The sequence below is a fragment of the Phalaenopsis equestris genome, unplaced genomic scaffold (assembly GCF_001263595.1).
Source record: "Phalaenopsis equestris unplaced genomic scaffold, ASM126359v1 Scaffold000054, whole genome shotgun sequence".
Classification (NCBI taxonomy): Eukaryota; Viridiplantae; Streptophyta; class Magnoliopsida; order Asparagales; family Orchidaceae; genus Phalaenopsis; species Phalaenopsis equestris.
In genome coordinates this window covers 2,969,342-2,989,648 of record NW_018164496.1, presented here as the reverse complement: position 1 = coordinate 2,989,648, position 20,307 = coordinate 2,969,342, and the positions used below count along the sequence as shown (strand labels likewise).

General features: G+C 36.4%; 1 protein-coding gene across 3 annotated transcripts in view; it reads right to left on the bottom strand.

The window, feature by feature from the left end:
- Positions 1 to 517: 517 nt before the first annotated feature.
- Positions 518 to 20,307, bottom strand: part of LOC110019275 (MAR-binding filament-like protein 1) — a gene marked incomplete in the record, with an annotated part of 48,060 nt that continues 28,270 nt past the window's right edge. The window contains 4 exon segments of one of the 3 annotated variants that reach the window (XR_002293441.1): positions 518 to 751; positions 1,074 to 2,874; positions 11,710 to 11,850; positions 11,942 to 12,096. Coding sequence is in view for 1 of the 3 variants with exons in the window: in XM_020716892.1 (XP_020572551.1) it covers positions 1,150 to 2,874; positions 11,710 to 11,850; positions 11,942 to 12,096 (2,021 nt within the window). 3 annotated transcript variants of the gene reach the window in all.

Here is a 20,307-nt window from a genome sequence, read left to right as displayed (position 1 = left end):
CAATATTTCAGGGGGTTTATATGTAATTATACCTAAATTATAATATTTCACAATATCAAAATAAATATCCTAGATCAGACTTTAAATTACACTCACACCAATCTGTTTGGGGCAGCTGCCGCTTATTGAATAACCTGATGATAAGCTGATTAAGGACCCGTTTGGGGCAGCTTATGTGCGGGCAGCGTTTTCAAAACACTGTCTCACCGTTTGGAAAACACGTTCCAACAACTTATCTGAAAACGCGGTTGAGTTTTTACACTAAATGCAGACCGCAGGTTGAACCCCGTGGGTCACGTTTCAGGATAAGCTGCTTATCTGGATAAGCACAAGCTGCCTCAAACACACCCAATTTTACATAACTTAAAAATCTTTTACAGAAAAAAAAATTGTGAATTACAGTTCCCCAAACTTAATTTTAATAACATATTTAATTTAAATGTTTACCATATTAACAATAAAATTGAGATCTTACCCTAAAATAGCTTTATAGTCGTTGCTAAAGTCAGTTGGCTTGGCAAAGTTTAAAGGTGGGGACAAGGATGGAAAGCAAAAAAGGCACAAATTCTATGTAATACTACACTTATTTTACTCTAGTTTGAGAATGAAAATATTCTCCCTATACCTTAGTCACTTGGAGACAAAGTGTGAAACGATATATTTGTTGAAGGGTTGGTGTAGCTCCAATGCTGGACAAAATTAGAAAGTCGGCTTATGGTTTGGTCGAATTAAACGTCAATCATTTGATGATCTGATTAAGAGAGTAAATGTTTCAGATTCAACTTATGTTAAGAAATGTAGAGAAAGACTTCAAAAAAGTTGGGCATACTGTATAAAAATTGATCTTAATTTATTAGAATTGAATGAAAACATGTCCCACTTAGTGGGACAGAAGCTTGTTGTTGTCGTACCTTAGCCATAATAAAATAAATAATAACTACTATATATATATATATAACTATGACAAAAAAACAAAATCAACTAAGATCTAATCAAACAGAAAAATAATCATTTCAAGAACCAATGCTCAACTGAAAATCATTATATTGACAGGAAAAAAAAAATTCACTTACAGAACAGAAAATGGTATACCACAAGGCTCCAACCAAGGGTTGGTTATGGAAGGGTTGATTTAATCAAACAATCGTATCATGAATCGTCAGAACCCAATGATTGCTTTTTTCTTCGACCAACATTTCTTTTGACCGAGAATGGTGCGCCTGCTGGAACTTCATTAGATTTTGAATGATGCTCATTAATGGATCCTTGGCCTACGCTAACCTTCCTCCTCAATCTCAATATTTCACCCTTAGCAGCCGCCAGTTCTTCCTCAAGCCTTTTCGACCTCTTCTCTAGCTTCTCTCTCTCACTACCAAGCCTAGAAATGAGATGTTCAGCATCCTGCATATTTTCGAGCGAATCTTTCGCTATATTCTTTTGTTCAATCAAAGACATGTAGAGAATCTCCTTTTCTGTTTCTAGGCTAGCACTCCTAGAATTAGTATTCTCTAGTTCTTTAGAGAGCAACAACGCGCTCTTATTCATTTCATCGAGTGATCTGGTAGCCTCATCTAAGTCAGCTTCAAGGCTTCTCCGTGCTTCCGAGTCTTTCAGAATTTGCTTCTGTAATGCCTCGAGCTCTTTATTCAAGTTGGTAACTGTCTTCCTTTCCTCTTGTAGCTGATTCGATGTTGTTTGGATCTTTTGATAGTTATCAACCAATTCCATCTTCAGGCTTTCACGCTCCTCGATAGCGGCTCTCAATTCATTAGATGCAGAAACAAGCTCTTCTTCTGTATGCTTAAGGACCACCTTGGCTGATTCAAGTTTATCCGAAAGAATCATTGAAGTAGCCTTCGCCTCTTCCAGGTTATAATTCATTAACTGCCTTGTCTGGTCATACTCATTTTGCATCTTAGAAATAGTGGACATAACTTCCTCATAGGCAGTTCTGGTCTCCGTTAGTTCTTTGGACGTATGAGAAACCTTTGCTTCTGAAGCATCTAACATTTCTTGGGCGCTCTGGAGCTCATTTGTTAATTTATATATATTATTCTTTTCCTTCTCCAGTAGCATAATTGCATTATCCCTTTCTATTGTCAACTCAGAGATTATTGCGTGCTTGCTACTCGCTTCATTCAAAGCAATTTTAAGATTTTCATCCAGTTGTTGTAGCTGTTCATCTTTTCTGGACAACAGTTCAGAATTAAGGACAGTTGTTCTCTCTGAGTAGGAAACCAAAGCATTGTATTCTTTCATAAGATCATAAAATTTGATATTAGAATCATTCTTTTCTTCAGTTAGAGACTTAATTTTTTCATGTAGGTCGTCTATAATTGAATCCTTTGAATTGGAATCTGTTCTGACCATGTTGATGTCTTCTTTCAACTGCTCAATCCTGGAATTTGCTGTTGCAAGGTTGAACCTTGCCTGTTCCAAAGCAGAGCTCATATTCTTGCATTCTGATTCTGTTTTAGCTAGCAATGATTTGAGGTTTTGGATGTTGGACATCTTTTCATTATTTTCTAATGAAAGATGGCTTAATTCATCCTGCAAAGAAGTAATTCTGCCTACCTTTTTGTGGATTTCATCTTCAAGTAACTTCTTATCCTCCCTAGCTAGTGTCAAAGAATGTTCAAGTTGGCCTCTTTGTGATATGAGCTCCTCAACAAACTTTTTCTCATCATTGAGTTCTCGACCTAAAGCTGCTGCTGCATCCTTGGCAGAAGTTAATTGACTTAACAGCGATGCTTCATCATCCTTTAACTTCCTAAGCTGTCTCTGGTAATCTTCCTGTTCATTCAATAATTTAGTCTCAAAACTTTTCTTCATCAAAGCAGCAGCTATTTCCTGATCATTTGCCTGAGCTGTCATCTGCATATGTAACGGATTAGAGGGAAACAAAGTAAAATGCAATGTCAAATAGAGACATTGTAATCAAAGAGATTTTATTTTCTAAAGATGGAAAAACTCATTTTTTGGTTATGTATCAGAAGACTCCCAAAGACTGTCAGAGACAGGATAAAGAGGGACTGACCAGTTCCAATATCCGAGTTCAAAGCTCATCAATTCATAGAAATAACCTCCATTGGGCAATTTGGGCCATATAGGTAGAGAACAAAATCAACGTAGTTCAATATAGATCAGTCAACCCTGACCAGCACGGGCCCAAGCTCATCTTATCGTGAAGAAGATTCTGGAAGCCTCCTACTGATATCACCAACCTCAAGTAAGATTCTCAGTTGGTGAAATGGAATGAACACGCATGATGAACTCGATGTCAGTTTAACTAATGGCTGAACATATGAAGTGAAATGACCCAACCCATACTGTACGAGGTATTGTTCTTTTTAGACCAGCCCATCTCATGGTAGGATAAAACTCACAATTTTATCCTTCTTCCAACAACTTCTAGGATGGTTATCCATCCAAAGCGTGCTCATTTATGAGCACACTTAACCGTGGAGTTCCCAACAAAACTATACCTGGGTACCTCACATTTTATGTCTATCATAATATTTTGATAGTCCAGTATCATTCTTTTCCAAGATGGAATTTTGTTGATTACTATCCCCCTTTCCCCAGAAGAATGAAGATCACTCCCTGTTCTCTTCAAAGTTGGGCAATATCATAAGCTTATCAGCTTTCACTTAGTTCATCTTCAAACTATAAATCATACAAGAGGACATTATCTTCATTACCAACCAAAGGTGGTAAATTTCATCCTTAGTAGCTCTTTATATAGCTTTTGTGTTCCCCCACAATCCATGCTAATTTTCATGCAGTTTTTTGTACATTGCCTAGCTATCTAGCTAGGCTGTAAATTTATCTTGAAGAATGAAGATCAAACAAAAATCAAATCTTCTTTATGCTTCAATTGAAGCCAATAAACTAACTAACAAGCCAAGCCAAGCCCAACTTAGATAAAATATATGTATACATATATCTTTGAATGCATATACAAACATATTTATTTATATATTTAGATTTCAATTATAGTATGCATGTCAATTATAGTATGCATGCATCGCATCTATGTATATATCTGTGTGTGTGTGTGTGTGTGTGTGTGTGTGTGTGTGTGTGTGTTAGACTAAAATTTTGACTTCGAAGATAAAAGGTTAATCAAAATTGAATCAAATTTTTGCCTGAAGTGAGCTTGAATGAATTTGATGAGCATTGCCTTGCTCAAATTAGGATCGAATCAATCCAACCAAATTTGGCTAGGGTCAAAATCCGATTATAAAAGCAGCTAGGTCTACCGAAGTTGCTATGCATCCTTTGTAAACTTGGTCTACCCATACAAATCTGTTTGGCAAGTTGGCTTTCATGTCTTATTTGATTAAATCTAATCAAAGTAGGCTAGCATTGTCTTGGTGCACCCTCCTAGTTCCACCCATAAGCTTGGTGTAAGAATATGGAAAGAGTTCTATTTCTTATTCACCCCTTTGCATTACACTTTCACTACATCTATATAGTAATAGAACGAAACAAATAAAGAATACGTCCAAATAGGGAAGAATAGAAAATAAAAAATATAAATAAAAGAGAACACACATAATGAAATATATTCTGAGAGAAGGGAATAAATTCCTTCCTAATCAAGCATGTGGATCGGCACTTTCCTACACTCCCCCTCAATTTAGGTGATATATATTATACAAACCAACCTTTGACTTCAATTCATCATAATTGACCCTTGATAGTGCTTCGGTGAGAATATCATCAATCTGAAGTCATGTGGGAATATAGTTGAGTTGAACAATTTCATTCTTAACATTTCATGAAATGAAGTATCAGTCAATCTCGTTGTATTTTATTCTCATGATGCACAAATTTTTTGACTATATGGCTATCACCGAACAACTTAATTGTATCTTTCATCTCAACCTTAAATTCCCTTAATAGTTGTTGAATCTATACTCTGATATGTTCCTAGTGAAAGAGCATGATATTTACATTTTGCACTATTCTGAGAGACAAAAGTTTGTTTTTTACTTCTCCATGTGATGAAGTTGCCCCAGACATATGAACAACATCCAATGAGATTTCCTATAAGTTACCTCTCCTGTCCAACTAACACTTGTGTAAATATCAATCTCATGATTTTCAATTTTTTTTAAAAGCAAACCAGATCTAGGGGTCATCTTTAAGCATCTCAGGATTTTGTTCACTACTTTCAAATGGTCCTTATTTGGATTATTCATGTGCTCGCTTAGTACATTAACTGAGTATGAAATATCAAGTCTTATGTTATAGGTAAATTAGTTTGCCTATAAATCTTTGATATTTTGCTTTGTCAACTAAACTTCTTTCTTTACTTCACTTCAACCTTTTGTTAGAATCCATGGGTGTGTTTGTAGGTTTACACCCAAGCATGTTAGTTTTACTTAAAAGGTCTACATGTATTTCCTTTGTAATATGACAGTTCCCTCCTTAGCTTGAGCCACCTCTATTCACAGAAAATATCAGAGATTCTCGAGGTCCCTAATTTCAAATTCTATTGTAAACATTTTTTTAGTCAAATAGTTTTCTTTGAATCATCACTTGTCAAGATAATATTATCTACATATATTATGAAAATAACAATTTTATCTCTACAATTAGATTAAACAAACAGTGTATAATCAGCTTGACACTAATAATATCCATTGTAATTACTATTTTAGCAAAGCTTCCAAACCAAATATGAAGAGAATGCTTCAAGCCATATCAGGACTTCTCAACTTGCAAAGCAACCAATTTTTTGACCTATTTTCCAAGCCCAAAGTTATAGTCATGTAGACTTCTTCATCAAGGTCGTCACTGAGAAAGACATTTTTGACATCAAGTTGGTATAAATGTCAATCTTGATTTACTACATGAGGGAGTAGAATCTGAATTGTATTAAGTTTGACAACATGTGCAAAGATTTACTGATAGTTAATCTCCTATGACTACGTGAAGCCTTTGAAAAACTGTCTGGCTTCGAATCTCTCTACACTTCTATTTCCTTTATATTTGATCGTGAATATCCATTTGCAACCTACGGAAATTTTCCACGAGGTAACGCTATTTCCTTTATATTTGATCGTGAATATCCATTTGGGAAATTTTCCACGGGGTAACTTTGTATGTGTTCATGTGTTATTCTTTTATAGAGCCCAAATTTCTTCTTCAACAGCCTATTTCCAAGTTAGAACCTTTAGAATCTAGTGGATAAAGTTAAAAACATACAAACTATCACGGTTTATCATAAAAGCCCTGTAAGATGGTAACAACTTCCCATAAGTTGCATATTTTCTAATTAGATGATTAGTGCACCCTTCGACAGATTTCTTTGCAATTAGTTGATTAAAGTCATTAACCATCAGTGCAAGAGACCCGTGAGTTAATGAATCCATACCATTATGATTATTAGGACTTGGTTTTAATAGTTATGGGTCTACATAGTGTCCTCTACATGCTCAGTGGATCTTCTGGTGTAGACACAAAATTTCTAATGATTTTTGTTATGTTGAGGTGGAGTACAAACAACTAGAATTGTTTGTGTGACAGTTTGGTTCTTGAAATGAATCTGGTTGAAGGATAGGATTTGATTCAATTAAGAAAAATGGTCTGAGTATCTTGAAATTTTTTTTTAATCTAATGTTCCTTTGAGTTCTCCCCCTTAATTTTAGATTTGAAAAAATAAGATTTATTTTTAAAGAAGGTGACATCCATGGAGTTGTATTTTTTCATAGGTTGTAAGAATCGCTTACGCCAAAAAGTATTTAGACACATGATTAAACAACATACCACCTCAAGTAATTGTCTATTTTTCTTTCAACAACCCCATTTTGTTGGAGTGTCCAGACAAGAACTTATATAAATAATGTCATGCACGAAAAGATAAGGACACCACCTCAAGTAATTGTCTATTTTTCTTTCAACAACTCCATTTTGTTGGAGTGTCCACACAAGAACTTATATAAATAATGTCATGCTCGAAAAGATAAGGACTAAGTATAAACTTAAATTATTGCTTAGCACTATCAATTTTATGGATTTAAATTTTATTTTGGAATTGAGTGAGGATCATGAAATAAAATGATTGAAGTATGGTAGTTATTAAATTTTTCTTTCATAGAAATACCTATATTTTTCTTATGTGATTATCTACGAATGATACAAATCATCATGCCCAATTTATATAGTTTACTAGTGGGGGTCCCTAAATATCATTGTGAATTATGGAAAAAAAAAGATATCAAGACTTGTATTGCAAATTAAATTATACATGTCAAGAATATTTTACAAGTTGGCAAGTTTTAAATTGAAAAAGATTAGATTTTTCTCGTGATAAATAAATGTGAAAATATTTTTTTCATGTACATAAAATTTAAATGACCAAAATGATAATAACTTAACATGACTTTACTTTCAACTGAAACTACATTGATAGAACTTAACTTGGACTAAGAAATACAAGTTGATGGATGATATTGCCTACCAATGGAAGTTATTTCTTTGACTAAATATAGACTATCATACGTCTCAGTACTATCAATCACCTTCTCCAAATCTAAAACCTGAAAATCACAATAATTGAAATAAAATTTATTAACACATTTTAAGTCATGAGTAAGTTTACTAATTGAGAGTAGATTACAATTTTGAAGCATAAAGAACATAGTACAGATGAAGATTCTTTGCAAATTTGATTGATCCAGTTCATGTTAATAGTGAGAATAACCAATCAACTTTTTGAAATGTAGAGTGGCGAATATATGGGTTATACTTTTTTAAGACATTGATATCTCACGTTATATGATCTGAGGCTCCGAAGTCAACTATCCAAGATTTTAATTTATCGATTTGAACACTAAAAGCACAGTTAAAGATACCTCGGTGTGTTAACAAGTTGATAAGTAGTTTGACAGAGAATTGTAATGATTGTCCAGCCAGGATTGAAATGATTATTAAATATTTTTGTAGTGCTTCAATTTGCTCCTAAGTAAACTAGTTGAATTATGAATTGTTGTTGGTTATAACAATAACATTTGCACAATTCTCCTTATCATATCTTTCATTAGATGGCTTCCAATCTGTAGATTTAGAGTGTAATTTCCAAGATTTTTTCTTCAGATGGCTAGGTTTCTTACCAATGGTTGACTACGACCATCCTTTCTTGGGTTCTGAGAGAAATTTTGAGAGGATAAGACCAATCCTTCAACACATGGTGAGACGTGATTGTATATCAACATCAACTTCTTTTTACTCTCCTCCCTTCAAACATCTGCAAAACCTCCCAAATGGTAAAGATGGTTTAATTGCCATGATTCTCCCCCTAATTTCATCTAGATCTTTATTGATGCCAAGGAGGAATTTGATGGATCTTTTTAGTTTAGTAATTCCCATATACAAGGTAAAGTTTTCAAGGCATTTCCATGAATAAATCTCGTACATGTCCAATTACAGCCCACAACAAGAGAGAGTAATGAAATATTAAAAGCACTCAATTTTCCTTGTCGTAGATCATATAGTCTCGTCTCAATCTCAAATAGCTATGAGTTTTCAAAGCTATAGTAGGTTTAACTTGCAGCCTTACTTATCTTTTTGGTTGTCCTATAGAGCAGAAATTTTCTCCAACCTCCATAGTCATGGAATTTATTAATCATAACATAATCATGTGATACTCAATTTTTCAGACCCGATATTTGGCATGTCATTTTTGGAGCTAAAATTTTGCATGTGAGTCGCCTATCTTTCCCTCTGCCATAGATGTACATGAAGATAGATTATGACCATTAAAGAAAATTATGATAATGTAGTTTATCAGGTCCAATAGGGACTAAAGATGTTGGCCGGAATCTAGAGGTGACTTCCGAGGATGAAGACTGTGAGGCCGTGTCTTGTTTGGCCACAACCTTAATTGAGAAGACCTGTAACAAAAACAAAATCAAAAGTTACCTTAGTTCGACCGCTCAATTGGATAAGCAAATAGGAACTACGAGGAGGAGGATCCTTAGTTCAACTTTTCGGCTAGAAAAACAAACAGAAAATAGAGGGAGATGCACGACTCTTGATTTCCTTGAGTTCGACATAGTGCAACTCGTGGGAGGGCGGTTAGAGCAAGCCAAATTAATTGTAGAGTCGAATCGTTTGTTATTTTTAGCGAACCAATGGAAAAAGCGACCTACAAAAGAAACAATATGTAAAAAATCAAAGAGCATTCAAATTATTTGCGAAAATCGATCGCATGAGCCAAATCCATCTCAGACTATATGCTGCAAGGTCAGTGTCTCATGTGAACGAGCGAGGTCTATGAATCTTGTGGACGAGCGAGGTCTGCAGCTCATGTGTACGAGTGAGAAAGAGATGAAGTTCTATGTACATCGTGCTCCCGTCATTCTGATCGGAGTAGCATGCAGAGAGAGACAATCGGATTTTCAGAGGTCTATGTATGTCGTGATCGAAGTTAAGGTTGGTGTCGAAGACAATTTTGAATAATCCTATAGATATGTTATCATTGTCGTGATGAGGAAACTTGGTTTGGAGATTCGTTGAAAATGCGATATTGGAGACTTAGAGAATACCTTGACACTCTTTGACCTCGAAGATTTCAAAGGGCAGTGGAGACGAAACAGTGGTTAAAAAATAAGGTTGGAAAAAGCGACCTCGAAGACAAACTTAGTTCCTTCTAGTTCGCTTGACCTCGAAGATTTCAAAGGGCAGTGGAGACGAATTAGTGGTTAAAAAATAAGGTTGTAGCCGCGAACTAGAACGAACTAAGTTTGTGGCTCTGATATCACGTGGAAACCTAGAAAGAATTTTATTTCCTATTCAACTTTTTGAATTATACATTACTACATATATAATAATAATAAGGATAGAAAATAAAATAGGAATCCCTCCAAATAGGGAAGAATAGGAAATTAGAAAATATAAATAAAAAAATACAATTAATAAAATATATTATGAGACAACAACAACAACAAGTCTTTATCCCACTAAGTGGGTCGGCTACATGAATCCTTTTTCTCCATTGCGTCTTACTGAGTGTCATATTTTCATTTAATCCTAATAGATTAAGATAATTTTTTATACAATATGCCCAAGTCTTTCTAGGCCTACCTTTGTTTTTCTTAACATAAGTCGAATCTAAAACATCGACTCTTCTAATCGGATCATAAGTTGGTCGACGTTTAATGTAACCAAACCATTTAAGAAGATTCTCTCAAATTTTGTCCGCAACTTGAGCTACACCAATCCTATCATGGATACATTCTTTTCGCATTTTGTCTCTAAGTGAAACATATTATGAGAGAAGAAAATAAATTCCTTCCTAATCAAGCATAGGGATTGGCACTTCGCTGCACTAGCCAAGTTAAATTCATGCATCATTAGAAGAGAACTAGAAGAAACAGCACCCAAACCCAAACCAAGTTCAAGCAAATCTTCCATTTTAACGTAATTAATTGAAAATTGGAGTCATCTATCAAGGTTACAAACTTTTGGGAGTGATCCAATGGCCAAGACGTTGCAAGCTATATCCTACATTTCCAACCCTAAAGTACAATTAGAGCTTGCAACAAAGCAACCATTCAAAATTTTACTCCACCAGCACTGCCTAAAATTCATTTTAGTTACAGTTAAAGGCCATTGTCAACTTTTATAATTTATTAAGAGATTATCGAAAAAAACATAAAATTTTAGAATTTATGATGATGTCCATGATGGTGATGATGAATGGTTGCTATCACCGCCCAGCTATGATCACAAAAAAAATTGAGCTATGTTAATTGATATAAATAAAATAAGTACAGCATAAATAACAGCTCATTATCAATCATGTTTGCACACATGACCGGATATCATATACACCCTGTTGTACTTGAGCAAAGAGCATACAATTGTTGAGCGGTGCCCAAAGCTACAACTAGAAATTCAATTAGCTATACACGCACGATCCATATTTGCCCTTGTGTGATGCATTAGCAAGTTTCTATTTTAATGACTTTAAAGGATGCAGTGAAATGCAATACAGTAGAGAAAACAAGCAAAAAAAAGCAGCAATTCTAAATTTGTAAAAAGAAACTAAGAGATATTAGATGCTCAGAAAAAGAGAAGACTAGAAATTGCATATTTATGGAAAATTTCTAGCTTATCTTGGTTAAAATTTCTACTAAGAATGTGCAATTCAATACAAACTAGCAACGTTAACTCAGAGCCACAAAATAGGAAGAACCTAATACAATAGACGATATCCATAACAAAAGCAAAGTAAATAGGAGCCTAGTGAAGACAGCCTATCAGGGATAACATCAAGCATACATAATCGACATTAACTAACATTCAAGAATGGCCGAATAACAAAACCACATGAATGAACACTTGGTCAGTTATTAGAGGTTAGGAATTTGAGTTAAAGGAGATTTAATTAAAAAGCTTAAATCAATGGATGTCAATTTATAATCAACCATACAAAGTTGGGAGTTCACCTCAGTTCCAAACTTTCCTTTAAACAAAGCCTTTATAAATTCATCTAATGCCCGTCACAAACAAAACACTTTTGTGTCATTTTCTCAATCCTACGAAAACTCCAGCATATGTGAGTCCCTTATGCCATTAAGTTGCAAATATCATCATAAACATCACGTACCATCTAACTAGCTCGTGTTAATAATGTAGGCAAAAAAAATTTAAGCTGAATAAAAGAATGATATAACATATTTGAAGGGGGTTTACAGAATCTATAGTGGATTCCAGTGCCTTCTTCTCCCTCTGTGATGCAGAAAATAATGCACCAAGCACACCTGACCCAATTATTCCAATCCCATTTATGAATGATACAAATGAACTTCCACCACTATTTTCTTTGGCATCACCCTGCATACAGAGGTTATAGCTTTAATTAAATATTTAGCAGAATGCATGCTTAATTTTTTTTTCCCCTATGAGCTTGTAGTGGGATCATCACCTTCGCTTGCTTATGCTGTTGAGAAGGAAATTCCTGTTTTTTTATCGTAGGAAATTGTACTCCGACATCATTTTCAGCAGCTCTAGGGACTTGAGATTCTATTGCAGTCGCTCTAGAATCTGAAGTATCTATATTAGATTCTCTCAATTTAGTTCCTAGATACAAAATGAAGACATTGTTAAATACTATGAAGCTGATCTACGTAGAACCTAGATACAAGAGATGCATGTGTTAAGAAAATAGCAAGAATTTGCACAAATCTAAAAGCATTTTCACTATAACGTCAAACATTGCATAGGATAACCTACTTGTTGAGGAGAGAATGCTTAACTTTAATTGCAGAATTGTAAACATAGGAGTCAATATTATGAATAAAAAAATAGAGACAAATATCCATGATTACATAAAGAGAAATATCCACTAATTCAAAAATGAGTTGCAACATACAATACTTGCACACCCCAAAAATTTAACTCAGTCTAACTTACTTTTCTTTTCTCTTTTTATTTCCTCTAGTCTCTAATAATTTTATTTATTGTTCTCAAGCACAAAGAAAAACTCATGGAAATATATATACATCTATGTCTTAGAAACTGAACTAGGCTGATCGGCCATCCTGATTCAACCATGGACTGGTCCTTCAAAAAATTTAATCTAGGCCCAAAACCGCTTCCGCAAAAAACCAAGATTGAACTAATCAAAATCAAGATTAAGGCAGCGAATAGGTCCAATTTCTTAAAAAAACGACTACTTCTAATATTGGTTTTTTTTTTGATAAAATAGTCAAATAAAAGATTCAAATTAAAAATGAAGAAAATAACAAAATTTTGATTGAGAATATTATTCAAAATATTCAAATGAAGTATTTTAAATTAAAATATTTTATATTAAATTCATAAAATATCTTTATAGCATCATTATTATATTGCTTGAATCATAATAAAAAAAATTAATAATTATTATAGCATATGGTTCAATTCAGACTCCGATTAGACTCCAGTTGAATATGTAAACCTTAAACCTCACATTCTTCCATTTCAATGTTCGATATACTTTTCTTTGGTTGACATAATTGTGACAAACTCCTGTTACCAATGATTGCCTTAGAACCTTAGTTGATCTAATTTAACAATGATTTTTTTTTTTCTCATCATTGTTTACATCTTGCCACCAATTGCTGATCATTGCTTGTAACATAACAATGGCTTCTAATAAGAGCTAATGTGATGGAGCCTAAGACATAAATACTTATAAAGACTTTAATACACCTGTTGTGCCTGTAGAAGAGGCAGACAAACCGATCCAGAAGAATATTCTGGACCGGCCAGACCTAACTAACCAGCCATTCTAGCCAAGCCAATGGGCCCAGCTAAGAGGGGTAGAATCCCTGAAAACAACTGAGGGCTATTCCAACTCTTCGGCGGGGCCCACATAGTTGTTAATCGTGTAGAATATGGTTGTTAAAGGGGGCTTTGGGAGGAAAGTTTGAATGTATCTCAAGGGGTATTTATTAGGGCGAATTGCTAGGATTTGTTTTATATTTTAATTTGCTGCAGTTTTCATTTCTCTGTGTTCCTAGCGACGTCTAGAGTTTGTAGAGAGATGACCTACATCTCGAATTATAGATCATCCTTTGTATCTTGTTCGATTGCTTTGATATCAATCAAATTAGCTATATATTGGGTTCTCCCACATAACTATAGCAAGTTGCTCGTTGATTTTGGCTCTGGCTTCGGTAAAATTGGTATCAGAATAAAATAGAAACGACAACAAAAAAAAGCGGATGTGTTGGAAGAGAGATTGGAAGGAGAAGTATGATAAATCAAATCTAAAATAAAGGAAATGTTCTCTACTATAGAAGGAATGTTTTTTCCATGAATGATAGATTTTCTTCCATGAAAACCGATTCACAAGCTTGGAGGAGATGATAAGGAGGCTTATTGAGGTGCAACCCAAAACCCCGCCAACAGCTCAATTTGCAAACCCTAATCAAGGGTCGACAGGAGGATTCATGCCAAATCAAGGGGAAAAAGATCAAACAAGAGGAGCATAAGGAGAAAAGCATCCATTATCAAGAACTTCCCCCAAGGACTCCAACAGGAAGGTGGATTAGAAACAATAATGCAAAATAGCTATGATCGAAGAAGAAAATTTCACCCTAGAAATATTGGGGGAAACACATGAGGGAGAGGAAATTTGAGAGGTGATGCGAGGGTCAGGATGTTGACGATATCGATCTTCGAGGGTTAGGATGTTGAAGACACGGATAGGTGGGTGTAGCGGGTGGAGTGATAATTCACGGTGAATGGGTTAAATGGGAAGGAGAAGCTCATGACGACAGGGTTATGTTTGGAAGAGAAAACCATAACATGGTTTCAGTGGAAAGAGGCGAGATACCCGATCCGTTCGTTGGCGGAATTTAATGATTGTTTGTTGAGAGACACGACACTATAGTTAGGTTTCACATCGTCTCCAACGAAGAGAGATTTCTCACATACTTGGAGAAGGCAAACTCCAGCGAGGTCGTCATTCTCTCCGGCAAGAAGAACTTCTTCCTACGAGAGCAAGACTTCGATCAACAGTCGCGTAGGTGAAATTCCTCAATTTCTTGCAATTTTTTATTCTTAGAGCCTCTAGTTTTGGATGTTAGAGGAATTAGGTCAGGATTTTTGTGTTTCAATAGGAAGCCCCATAGGATTAGGTGCTTTGCGTTCTCCCTCGCAAATCCAAAGAGAGAGAGCAATCTTTTTCGTTCTAGATCAAAATCCAAAAGTCGAGGTTGTACTAATCCAACCATTTGTCTCAGTGATTTCATCAGAATGGACATTTGAAATCCATAGCCGGGACGGAGAGTTCCCTTCGCGAGGGATTCCCCATTTAGCGTAGTGCAAACGGAAGTGAGCATCATATTGTCTCGTGCAATATGGTGTTGATACACCTCCCCCTCGTTTCACCTGAGGTTTCCCGTGAGTTTGCTAGGACGAGCACGATTCGTCGTAGGGCCTAATAGGGTATTATGTTGCATTTGTTTGCATTTTCATTGGGTGCATGACATGAATTTAAAATATGCATTAAAACCATTTGTTTTTGTATGCTTTCATCGATTAGCCGCCCATCGATGAATAAACCATTTGTTTGCATTTTCATTAGTCGTAGGGCCTGTCATCGATCTATTGGATCGATCGGCCGACAACGGTTCGATCATATTGTATGACCATTTTTAGTTGATCGTCACACTCTGGCACGATTGACCACCTTCGGGCTATTCGACTAATCAGCACCGCCACAGGCCTGATCATATCGACCGAACATCTTTCGTCGATTGGTCGCACACTCTGGCACAATCGACCACCTTCGGTTTATTCGACCGAACGATGCCGCCACGAGCTCGATTGTATCGATCGACCATCTTCTATTGATCGGTCGTACATTCTGGCCCGATCGACCTCGATCCACTTGATCGATTGGCGCCGCTCTCGGTCCAATTGATCGATCGATCATTTGCATTCGATATGCTGCATTCATCGCATGTTTTTTCACATAGTTTGTATTAACATATCCATATTTGCACTCTAATAGTGCACTTGCGGGCATATACCTTCATATGTTCATGATGAGATTTGTGCTTCTCAGCGACACATTACTCTTACAAATTCGCTATTCGACACGCTTATGCCGTGGTGCAACTCGTATGTTCACACTTGCACTTATGCACTGCTGCATGACTGTTTCGCATGTCATGTTGCATTTCCATAGTCCTGCATGTCTGAGTCTTGTTTGGGTCATTGTTATTGCACATCCACCCAGGACACCCATGTGCTTGTATCGAGGATGGCTTGCATATCAAGTCTCCTCGGTGTCTAATTTTTTCCAACAAGAATTATTTCACTTCTTTCCCATGTCTCCACATTGCACTGCCGTAGGATTTCCCCCGAAGTCACTGCATCCCGTGCACACTCATATTCCTTTGTCACTACACACCCACCATCCGGGTCACTGCCTCCACGACACACCCATCCTTGAATCACTGCCCCGACAACACACTCATTTACACTTGTGTTGTATGTTTTGCATGCACCATTCCGCACTGTCGGCACATTCGTCATTAGTATATGCCACTGTATACTGTTGACAAATGTTTGCTATCCCGTGACAGCACCCTACACTGTCACACCGTACTGGATCTTCGCATTTGCGTGTGCATTCTTGGTTGTCTCGACGATGAATCTGTCTCGTTAGTGAGTGACCCTTTGCTGGTCACAATGGGGTAGCGAGTATTGCCCATGAGGATGTCTCGGCAGGGTAATACTAGCTAGCACGTTGATACTAACACATAAATGATGCGCTAAGATTCCAAGGAGTCTAATATGTGTCACTTAGGATTTTCTTTCCTAGGAACTATTTTAAAAGTATAAAAAAAATTATATTTTTATTATATATGCATCATATTTTCAAAATTTATTTTAAAACTATTTGTATATCTAGCTTAGCACATACATGAGGTTAATTTTTCAAAAGTTTTCAAAGCCTGCATCTAGTGACACTTCTTAGAATCTTTGGATCCTTAGAATGTGGTCGGTGATGGTAACCCTGTCAAAACATATGTCATCCTGTTCACATAACCCTGTACTCAATTAGATGCTGGTCAGAACACTACGTTAGATAATATGCTAGGCTAAGGACTGAGATGCAAGGCGGTCATTTTCGATGTCCTAGCTATATTTCTTTTTTGATTTGGTTGTCTTAGCTAGGAATTACCTTCTGTGCTTCTTCTGAGCTTGCTTGTTTACTAGTTTAATATGCATAATAATATATTAAGTCGATTTTCTTGCAGAGAGATATGCCTAAAATACACATTTCACATGTAACAAGGAAGAGCAGTATAATGATTATGACTAACTCTTTTCTGTCAACATTGTTTAACTCCCACCAAGCATGACTCATATGCGTTGTTTGTTGGTTTTGTCGCTAACAATGTTTTCATGCAGGTCAAGCCATTTTCTCCTTTTCTTATATACTTTTTAAAGTTCTTAGAAGAGAATTGTACTAGAAATAAAGTACGGGCAAGAATTCCGAGGAGTCAGGCTGGTGGAATCACATGATGAGGACCAAGAGCTGCTTGCCCGTGTCTCGTACCTTAATTCTAAATCATATTGATGTATAGATTTAGGACAAGGTATGTACTTATGCGTTGTATGGCTGATTTTTCCTTTTTTGGGATATGTCGCCGACCCAGCGACACTGACTACTTATTATTTTATATTTGTCTTATTTTTCCTGCTTTCTTGCATGCTTGTATGCTTGAATTGGCTTCGCCTTTTTTGGATTGTGGTTTTGTTTGGGAATCCAACGAATAACTTAGGCTCTCTAGGACCTAAATTTATAATTTTTTTTTTAAAATCTTAATAAAATTTCAAGATAAATTAAAATTTAAGATTAAAAGATTCAAGATTTTTCAAAATCTGTATTTACTCTTCTGCATCGCCTTTGGACCAGTTTTATAAAGGGTTGCATAGCATTTTCACCCAAGTCATACTAATATGACCTCCACATTAGAGCTTGAATAGCTAAGTACAACATATCCATGTCCCGAGGATAAGTCCTCAAGCTCCTTCAGCCCGACTGACCCAACATAGATTTCTACTTAGGTGGTTGTCTAATTAGCTTAGTGTGTTAAAGAATTTCCCGACCCAGACATAGAGTAAGTCTTTTTATTGGGAGTGTTTTCAGCTTTGTAGTTAAACCTTCTTTTTTCTTCATTTCCAGCAACATCCTTGTTATTTCGGCGGTTACAAATCCAACATCTCAGAGCACCACCTGATAGTCACAATATAGAGTTTTATTTCTTTGACCTTAGGGCTACCGAGATCCCCATGGACAACGTAATTCACAGATTGCTGGTCGGAGATCTCTGGATGTGTTGAGTTGACTACTTTCAGGACCAGATAGACTCAGAGTCCTAGTGGCTTGTGATGACGGATTTGTGATGCCCCAACCTGGATCCCTCTACCTGTTGGGTATTATTCTTCCCTCCTTTTGACTATCCCCTTTGAGCTATATCGCTCCTTTTGACGCTTCGTTGATGTCGTCTCATAGATGGCGATTCACCCTCTGCCTTTATGGCCCAGTCTAGCCTTGAAAGCATAGTGTTGACCCTACGGGACAATCTGGTTATTTCATAGGCGTTGGTCGACTGATAAACCGTCATTCGTATAGGATGGGAGAGACTTACTATTTGTGTTTATGGATCGACGCAAGCATTGATGGCATCGAGATGTTCCCGTGGAATAACCATCTTTCGTAACACAATTTACTAGTCATCACCTAAATGTAAGCAGGACTCCTCCAATCAAGAGTATTCTAGAGCACTCCCCAGGAATGTAATTAACCAAGGGGATACATTTCCTTAGAAGTTGGTCTTGACCCTAGAACAAACATATACACTTGACTCTCTGGTTGTAGGTTACTTTCGTATAGCCTTCTTCGCGGACATGTTACAAGGCATCTTCGATCCGATCTCTTTTTGTAAGTACGTTTTTAGGTTGTCACGCGAAGTTTACTTTACGGAAGTTCTTCACATTCTTTCTCATATTTGTCTTTATTGTCGTATGTTATTATCTTCCGATTTCTTCCTTCTACGGATCATTCATGTGATTCGGAAGAGAGATTTTGCTCAGAAAAAATGAATTATACGACGATAGACAAACTGATGACTCTTTCAAAAACAAGAGAGAGCAAAAATGAAAACAGAACTATACAAGCAATTCTATGCATTGACTCATGAGAGGACTGCCATGGAATATGTGAAAAGTTTTGAGCTATTGTCGGGACGGTTGAAGGGAGTTTTTGAAGCAAGACTAAAGAGGAATAGAGACTTAGGGTCCGTTTGGTTCGGCTTTTTGGCGCGGCGCTGCGTGCGACATCTGCTTCATCCTGCATTGACGAATGTTTGGTTCGTAGCTTCGCGGCAAAATTTCCCAACGCTTAGCGAAAGCGGACCGCAATATTAACCCCGCGGCCCGGCTTTCGCCTGAAGATATTCCCCGCTTCCCCTTTCATTTCTTTTCTTCCCTAACTGCTTCCCTCGCGGCTCTCCTTCGTCATCTTGCTTCGAAGCCCCTCGATTGACTGATCTGAGGTGTAACGAGCAATTTTCTTTTTCTAATCGCAGATATGAGGGAGCTTATGGGTTTTTTCGAATGTGATGTTCTCTCTTCTCATCTTTTTCCTATTTCTACGATTTTTTGTTTAGCGCATGGAACCTGTTTAGTTTTTTACCGGTTGCTTCACTAGGGTTTTGCCTTTGCTTTCTCTTCTCGTTTGAGCCATTCTTGTTTGGTGGCTGATGGCTCAAGAATGGTAGAAGGTTGTGGTTGTAGTGGTTGATTCATGTGCAGTGGTTGTTGTTCATGCATTTTAGTAGTGTGAAGTGCATAGATGACAGTGCATATGAGCTGTCGAATTGATGTGGAGTTGGCTTGTTAATGTCATGATACCTTACTCTTCTTCCTCCAAATGATGTTGAGTTGGGTTAGGAGGGGGAATGATTATTCCCTTCTTCTCTTGCTTGTGATTAGGAAGTGGTGTTTTTGATTCCATCTACTATTTTCCTCTTCCCCAATCTTTACTTTGACAGTGAGCATACATTTTAGAAATCCCCTGTTTCGGTTTGGGTGGCTGGATCTACTTTAATGTTTTTGGAGAGTGCATCTGCATTTTTGGAGAGTGATCTGCTCTTTGTGATGTGGTATTTTTGGAGTGCATCTGCATTTTTTATTCCAGCATTCTATTGCTTGCTGTTTTTTCGAGCTTGTTGGTTACTAATCTGTTGAAGCACACAGAAAATGGTGTAATAACATTTTGCTATTGATATGTTCTTGCTGTTTTTTCGAGCTAGCCACTATAAGTTTGACCTATTAATTGATATGTTTATTGGAGGATTGAAATCTCAAGGAAAGGTTGTATCAAGGGAAGAGAGCTAGAAGGAGATGAAAGTCATTATTTCTTTTAGAAGCTTTGTTACAATGTTCACTCATATTTATAAAAGGCTTAACTTGTGCATTACAAATAAAGAATTTATTATGCACAAAATTGGAGGGGTCTTTTTTATGGCAATGGAGCATGTAATTAATATAAATTTGATAATGCATTGCTTTGGCAACTATATATCATAAATGTTCATCATTGACATTCTACTTTTTGGTAATGTTCATGTCAAGCAGCTCGGTCATGAGATGTCTATTTTACAGGGGAGTTATTTTAGGATTGTATTGGGATATCTTTTTTCTTGGATGAGTTTGGTTGTTGGATGGATTCAGTTGTTCCCACGAATTCATTAATTAATACATGGGTGATGGATTTCAATG